Raw genomic sequence first — 8579 nt, 5'->3', positions numbered from 1 at the left:
TGTGTACAATGTGAAACAATGTAGAAAACCAAAATGAAGTTGATCAATAAAGTTACAGCCCTTTTCTGAACATATTAAGAGATGTACGTGCCAATTTAAATCCTAGAGTTGGTATTTAATTTCTAGAAATATAGAAATAATACTGATGCTCGAGAGATTGATCTCTTTTTGACACATAAAATTCGGTCTTTAAAACATACAAATATATGCAAGTTATAAATTACTACAATGCAACAATACAATAAGCAAATCAAGAACACTGAAACATAATACATCCAGAAAAATATTGCTTCCCTTTTTAAAAAAAAAAAAAAAAAAAGATCAATAGAAAGAATCTTTAAAGAATGATATCAGGCATCAAAAATCCAAGATACATACATGGATGGTTTAGTTAGAGCTATTTGCAAAAACAAAAGATATTACATATCCATGATGATCAAACCTGGCCAAGCTTTAATTCTCAGAAAAATATAATAATTCTTATTTAGTAAAAACTTCAAAGTGTTGGTGTATTAATTAGTGATGACCTAACTTCCCATATGGAGGTCATATGTTCGATCCTCATGAGCTGCAACATATTTTCCTTAAGGTTACCTGCTCATTTCATGGCCCTTTGAGGTTGTGGACGTTTTGCATTCGAGCCTCACCCGGGAGTGTTTTACCACACGCGATGCGTAGGACTATAATGTTCGTACCAAGGAAATTATCTGGTGGGTGGGTTTTCGCGTTCGGACCGGTCAGTGACTCCTAGCCAACGTTTGAGAAAAAAGGAATTCTTATATAGTAGTTCGATTTAAACAACAAAAATTTCGATTGTTGGATTGAGAATCGAAATGAACTTTGATTTAGTTTCATTCTCAAACTGAAAATCAATTAACCCAAGGAACCAAGTGCCTAAAATACAATATCCTTAATAGCCCCGCCCGATCAGTCTAACCAAATCAGATTGTTAACAATGAAATTGAAATTTGACCGCAAAAGGGAGCAAAAGTAACCTAATGATAGTCTGAGTGACATTATTAATTTATTAATATTATTTATAATTTAATTAATTGCACATGACTTTGATAGCCAGATAGCTTATTATTGCTAGATAGCTTATTATTATGCAACAAGAAACCAATAATTAATCATGATGAAGCTGGTTAATTTATCAACAATAATTATCAACTTACATCCTCATAATATGGATCTATCTCCCAAAAACTAGTTACTGCCAAATGCTGATTAATCGATCTTCCTGCCGGTTGAGCATGAGCTGCAACATGTTCAGTATAATAATACCATATATAAGAAACTAAATACAATATTTTTACAAGTGTGTGTATTTTTAAAGTTAAAGTACCTTAGCTTGAATGGGTTTAAATTGTTGCACGGTCACCCCGCGGCTCAAGAACAACTTTAAATCTAGGCAGATCAACCAACGTAGAGCTCGATTCGTTTGAAACAACCAAGTTATGCTGATAATTATACAGCACTGAAACATTTTCTTCCATAATTGACATCCCAATCTTATCATTTTGTGATTCAATTGAGCTCCAAAAACTTGTCTGCTGTGTTAAACCTGAAGAACAAGAATCAGCATGAATCATCTTGGACTCATTATCATGATTTTTTAAATTCAATTTTTCTCTAGTTCTTTCTCTAGCTCTTGCCCTTGCATCTGCCCTTGACTGATTAATAGGAGATCCAGATTTATAACATCTTGTTATACAACTCTTTTGTTTTCCATCAACACATGATGACTTCCTTTTTTGCCCTTTATGAACTTTCACTACTTCATTTGACCCATCTTTGACTTTTTCCATGAAAACCACTTCAGATTGGTCACTAGATGAGCTTTGTTTGCTACTTCTAACCAATTCATCAATTGGGATCTCGGATTTGTTAAAAAGCCAATCAAGGGTTTTGCTTGCTTTATCAAACCCTAACAAATCTTGAAGATAAAAGAACTTTCTTGCAACTTCAATGGACAATCTTACCCTTCTATCTCTAGGACCTTTAGATGTATGGATCTTGCTATGATGATCTTTCAATGGACCTTTCTTTTTCTTCTCAAACCCTAATCCATTAACTCCCAAATCTTGTGTAAACTTGTTTTCATTAGCTATTTTGAATGGGTTGTAGGTTAAATGGTTGTAAAGATCATGTTTTTCATGATTTAGAATGGGATTTGAAGGAGGGAAAACATGGGTCGATGAAGAAAGATGTGAAAAAGGGTTTGTGGTAAACATCTTATCAAGAAACAAATATGATTTTATTTATTAATTGTTGTTTAAAAAGATGCATTTGTTTAACTTCAATTCAACACTTGTATACTTCAAATAGCTTTGCAGATGGAGTGCCATTTTCAGTCTTTGAAATAGTTAATACTACTGCTAGTAATGGAAAAGTTGAGAAATTGTACTAATTTGTAAGGGTAAGAATGTACCATCACAACCATGAAGACTATTTCTTAATTTGTTGTTAAAGATTGAACAAACATATATATATATATATATATATATATATATATATATATATATATATATATATATATATATATATATATATATATATATATATATATATATATATAATATTTGATTTGGTTACATGTCATTAGCTCCTTAAATATTGCATATTAAGCAAAGTGTAATTTCCACATGTCACAATCATTCATAGAATCCGTTATCAATCTTTTAAATCACATATTTACCCAAATAAATCATATAATATCATATATACCCAACTTAAATACTAAAACTACTATATGTACCCATTTAATTTTAAAAAATTTACAAAACCCAATTTTACACAATTTAATTCATATTTCATCTCTACTCCTATATACTTGTACGAATCTACAATCATTAGAAAAACTACAGACATTTGTTCATACACACATGTCTTATTATTATAGTATATTCATACAAACATTTGTTCATATAAAATCATAAGAAAAACCACCGAACATTTTTTAATACTAATTTTGAGTGAATGGTAACGTATTACTCTGTATTAGTAAAATTATACCATTACATAATTAGATTCAACCGATTTCTTAACTCTGATAGAACTCGAGCATTTGTTGTTGCAACTACACGCAATATGAAATATATATGTATTTTATAGTCCCGTTTTGTCAATGAAACATACTAACATACTAGAAATGCGTCCTTTTTTTAAGAGCTTTCGACAATCGTCCAGGCACATTGAAAATGGTGACGGTTTTGTTTCTAAAAACAACCATTGATTAAAGATTTGTTGATTTGTTTATTGTAATTAAAATGAAAAGAATTGGGACGCAAGGAGTACATAATTTGTTTTTTGAGATATAACGTCAAAGAATAAAGTGATACAAAATTTATTTGTTGGAAAGTGGTTTATAAATCTACATTATAAAATATATGTATGTTCCTTCTTTAACCTCTAAAGTATGAACTTGACCGACTGTACTTCTCTAACCTCTAAATTATGAATTTGGTTCCAACACTTCTTCGTCCATTACATTTTAGTCTTATTGATTCTTCTGTGTTATTTGCGGTAGTCAATATATGATGTAACATATTATTTGAAAGACACACATTTAAAATTTTCAATGAATCAATGGGTAAATTTTGACCCTTTTGATCTGGTCAACTAATCAATTCCATTACCATTTTATCTAAGGTTTCAAAATAGTAATCGCTATGACTTATTTAAAATAGCATACGGACTCAAATTAACCACACTTAAGCTATCGGGTCGACATGTCCCCCTCAAACGCAACCACAAATTTTGTTTGAAAATATAGATCAGGCGTCATAAAATGAAAATAAGTGACTTATTTAAAAAGGATTTTGAGTAGCCGTGCAACGCACGGGCTCAAAACCTAGTATATATATATATATATATATATGGGAGAGATCAAGGGATAAATAACATTTTTGGGATAAGGGGATAAGTAAAATTTGATTTTTATATCTTTTACATTGGAGCTCTGATTTAAAAATAAAAAATAAAAAATTCTGTGATTAACTGACATTGTGTAGATTAATAACTTTTTTTTTTCAAAAGGAGCTTAAAATGCATGTGATGTATGTTAACGTGTTTTGAGGTTTTTTTGAGTTTTTTTTTTTTTTTTTTTTTTTTTTTTTTTTTTTAATTTAGTCCAATTTAGAGTTTAGGATTTAGGGTTTAAGGTTTACTCTGTAACCCAAAATCCTAAACTCTAAACCGTTCGTATTAAAAACCTGTTCTAAACCCTAAACCCTAATTTCTAAACCCTAAATTCTAAACCCTAATTTCTAAACCCTAAACACTGTTTTTCATTAATCAAAAGTCTTTTTTTTTTAACATACATCTGATGCATGAAAAACAGTTAACATGCATCAAATAGCAGCTAACATGCATCAGATGAATCTTAACGATCCACTTAAAAAAAAAATTATTTTTTCCTGAATCTACACAATAAAAATAGATACCAGCATTTTTTTTTTTTAAATCGGAGCTATAAAATTAAAGATATAAAAATCACAAAATCATTTATCCCCTTATTCCCAAAAAGCTACTTAGCACTGGATCCTTCCCATATATATATATATATATATATATATATATATATATATATATATATATATATATATATATATATATATATATATATATATATATATATATATATATATATATATAACAACAAAATCCAATACCACATAAGTGGTGTATGAGGAGGTGAGATGTAGACAATCATTCCCTTATTTGTGAATAAAGGCAAGTTATTTCTCCACCAAGAGTATATTCAGCGCTAAGCATCCTCTTTGGGATAAGTAAATATTTTTTTTTTATAACTTTAAAGTTAGAGTGAGATTTCATATTTATTTAATTCTAGGGGTAAGTATTTACTATTTAGAATTAAAAAAAATATTCACAACAGGTTATCAAACATCTAATGTATAATAACCAAAACTAATGAAAAAAGACTAATAACTAATGAAAAATATTGTTTAGGGTTTAAATTAGGGCTTAGGTTTAGATTTAGAGTTTAAATTGAATTTTCAACATGAACGGTTTTGAGTTTTGAGTTTTGGGTATAGGAATTAAACCTAAAATCCTAAACCGTAAACACTCTATCCTTGTTTTTGCTCTGAATGTGTGTCTGCGAAGTAGACAATTTTGTACGGACATAGTTGAAATTTCACTGTTCCAGCGATTCCCACCATTTTTTTGTGTTCAGACCTACCCAAATCATTGAAACTTTTTTGTTTTCAATCCTATCATAGCTTTTATTTCACTATTTTTCATCCAGTTTTGATAAATCTGAGATTTAAATTTAGGGTTCTTAGCGGTTGGTTTTGTTCTTTAGATTTCTATCCAATTCTTGTGTTAAAATCACTCAAAATCACTCCATATTGATTCGTTTCCATCATCTCGTTTGAACTTTTATTTCATTGAGTAACTCCTTAATTTGTGATTTTGATTTTTAAGGTTCTAACATCCAATTATGATTTTGTGATTTTAAGCTATAAAATCAATGTCATTAGCTATGAGTCATTCGACTAATACTCTTGAATCCCTTATTCGTCCTCCTTATCCACCGTATGAGAATTTCATATACATGTTGCTCATTTGTCTGACCCCCCCCCCCCCCCCCCCCAATGTGAAGAATTTGAGTCTAGTTATGCTAAGAGCTGAAACTAGGTCTTCTATGTGTGGGAACATAGAAAGGAATAGAGATGTGCAAGTTAAGAAAGTGCAAACTGAGCTTGTTAAAACTGTTAAAGTTAAGAAAAGAAAAGGTAAGGTGAATCAGGATACTATTGCTGAGGATTTACCTATTGTTAAGAAGAGTGCCTTAGGTAAGCTCTATCCAGTTGAAACTTCTGTCCCTAATGCTACTTTTGTAGTGGATGAAGTTGTTAAAACGGGTAAGAAACGCAGAAAAGAAAGGATGATTCTAAAATGCATGATAAGGCTGATATGAATGATTTAATTAATGACTCTGTATTCTGTTAATAAAGCAATTTCTAATGCTGCTATTCAACTTGGTGAATAGGGTGTGAATGTGTCTAATCAAGAGTATGTGGATACAATAAGTAATTAAACTATTCATGTTGTATTTTTTAAGAGTAAAAAAGAGAAAATAACTCAAATTATGTTGATGTTGACCTAATGTTGTTTAAACAATTCTTTTATGAATGAGGGCAATTTTTTTTATGAAAGGTAATGGTATGACTATGGAAAAGGTTGATGTTAATTTTGATTAAAATTTAAGTGGTCTGCAGTATGCTACTAATATGGAAGATGTTTTGGGGAATGTTGAGGTTAGAGGTAATTTAGGTAATGATTTGGATATTGGAAAGGGTAGTTTAGGTTTGAATGATGATGTTGTTATGACTAATGTTGGTAAATGTGATGCTGCTATTCCTAATGTTCACGTTGTGCCTAAGAATGATGTATAGTAATGATACGCATAATGATCCGTCTCAAAACAAACCTGGCTAGGATCTTACCCGGCACCGTCCGTCCCGGAAAAAGGGCCCTTTCCCAACAATCATATATATATATATATATATATATATATATATATATATATATATATATATATATATATATATATATATATATATATATATATATATATATATATATATATATATATATATATATATATATATATATATCAACAAAATCCAATACCACATAAGTGGTGTATGGGGAGGTGAGATGTAGACAATCCTTCCCTTATTCGTGAATAAAGACAAGTTATTTCTCCACCCAGAGTGTATATATATATATATATATATATATATATATATATATATATATATATATATATATATATATATATATATATATATATATATATATAGGTTAGATTCAGCGCTAAGCATCCTCTTTGGGATAAGTAAATATATTTTTTGTATAACTTTAAAGTTAGAGTGAGATTTCATATTTATTTAATTCTAGGGTTAATTATTTACTATTTAGAATAAAAAAAAAATTCACAACAGGTTATCAAACATCTAATGTATAATAACCAAAACTAATGAAAAAAGACTAATAACTAATGAAAAATATTGTTTAGGGTTTAAATTAGTGCTTAGGTTTAGATTTAGAGTTTAAATTGAATTTTCAATATGAACGGTTTAGAGTTTTTAGTTTTGTGAAATGTCCCGTTCTTATTGATTAAAAACGTTCCATATTAATTGATTTCGTTGCGAGGTTTTGACCTCTATATGAGACGTTTTTCAAAGACTGCATTCATTTTAAAATAAACCATAACCTTTATTTCATCAATAATGGTTTAAAAAGATTTACGTAGATTATCAAATAATGATAATCTAAAATATCCTGTTTACACGCGACCATTACATAATGGTTTACAATACAAATATGTTACAACGAAATAAGTTTCTTGAATGCAGTTTTTACACAATATCATACAAGCATGGACTCCAAATCTCGTCCTTATTTAAGTATGCGACAGCGAAAGCTCTTAATAATCACCTGAGAATAAACATGCTTAAAACGTCAACAAAAAATGTTGGTGAGTTATAGGTTTAACCTATATATATCAAATCGTAACAATAGACCACAAGATTTCATATTTCAATACACATCCCATACATAGAGATAAAAATCATTCATATGGTAAACACCTGGTAACCGACATTAACAAGATGCATATATATAAGAATATCCCCATCATTCCGGGACACCCTTCGGATATGATATAATTTTCGAAGTACTAAAGCATCCGGTACTTTGGATGGGGTTTGTTAGGCCCAATAGATCTATCTTTAGGATTCGCGTCAATTAGGGTGTCTGTTCCCTAATTCTTAGATTACCAGACTTAATAAAAAGGGGCATATTCGATTTCGATAATTCAACCATAGAATGTAGTTTCACGTACTTGTGTATATTTTGTAAATCATTTATAAAACCTGCATGTATTCTCATCCCAAAAATATTAGATTTTAAAAGTGGGACTATAACTCACTTTCACATATTTTTACTTCGTCGGGAAGTAAGACTTGGCCACTGGTTGATTCACGATCCTATAACAATATATACATATATATTAAAGTATGTTCAAAATATATTTACAACACTTTTAATATATTTTGATGTTTTAAGTTTATTAAGTCAGCTGTCCTCGTTAGTAACCTACAACTAGTTGTCCACAGTTAGATGTACAGAAATAAATCGATAAATATTATCTTGAATCAATCCACGACCCAGTGTATACGTATCTCAGTATTGATCACAACTCAAACTATATATATTTTGGAATCAACCTCAACCCTGTATAGCTAACTCCAACATTCACATATTGAGTGTCTATGGTTGTTCCAAAATATATATAGATGTGTCGACATGATAGGTCGAAATATTGTTTACGTGTCTATGGTATCTCAAGATTAAATAATATACAATACAAGTTGATTAAGTTATGGTTGGAATAGATTTGTTACCAATTTTCACGTAGCTAAAATGAGAAAAATTATCCAATCTTGTTTTACCCATAACTTCTTCATTTTAAATCCGTTTTGAGTGAATCAAATTGCTATGGTTTCATATTGAACTCTATTTTATGAATCTAAATAGAAAAAGTA

General features: G+C 29.6%; 1 protein-coding gene across 2 annotated transcripts; it reads right to left on the bottom strand.

The window, feature by feature from the left end:
• Window positions 1-398: 398 nt before the first annotated feature.
• LOC139891872 (transcription factor TCP18-like) lies at window positions 399-2320 on the bottom strand. Of its 2 annotated transcripts, none has more exons than XR_011773884.1 (2): window positions 1176-2320; window positions 399-747 (listed from the first exon to the last, which is right to left on the bottom strand). XR_011773884.1 is itself a non-coding variant. In XM_071874888.1 (2 exons), the coding sequence occupies exon 1, from the start codon at window positions 2232-2234 to the stop codon at window positions 1362-1364; it is 873 nt and encodes a 290-aa protein (XP_071730989.1). In that variant the 5' UTR covers window positions 2235-2320; the 3' UTR covers window positions 1062-1258; window positions 1346-1361. The 2 variants fall into 2 exon arrangements, 1 of the variants encoding a protein (XP_071730989.1); XM_071874888.1 differs by lacking the exon at window positions 399-747 and having other exon boundaries at window positions 1062-1258; window positions 1346-2320.
• Between the last annotated feature and the right edge of the window lie 6259 nt (window positions 2321-8579).

The sequence above is a fragment of the Rutidosis leptorrhynchoides genome, chromosome 2 (genome assembly GCF_046630445.1).
Source record: "Rutidosis leptorrhynchoides isolate AG116_Rl617_1_P2 chromosome 2, CSIRO_AGI_Rlap_v1, whole genome shotgun sequence".
In the NCBI taxonomy this organism is placed as follows: domain Eukaryota; kingdom Viridiplantae; phylum Streptophyta; class Magnoliopsida; order Asterales; family Asteraceae; genus Rutidosis; species Rutidosis leptorrhynchoides.
Note: the sequence above shows the minus strand (reverse complement) of the source record. Positions and strands in the feature narration are given on the sequence as shown.

Coding starts and splice junctions, on each gene's coding strand:
- LOC139891872 (XM_071874888.1), bottom strand. CDS start 2,234: ATGTTTACCACAAACCCTTTTTCACATCTTTCTTCATCGACCCATGTT.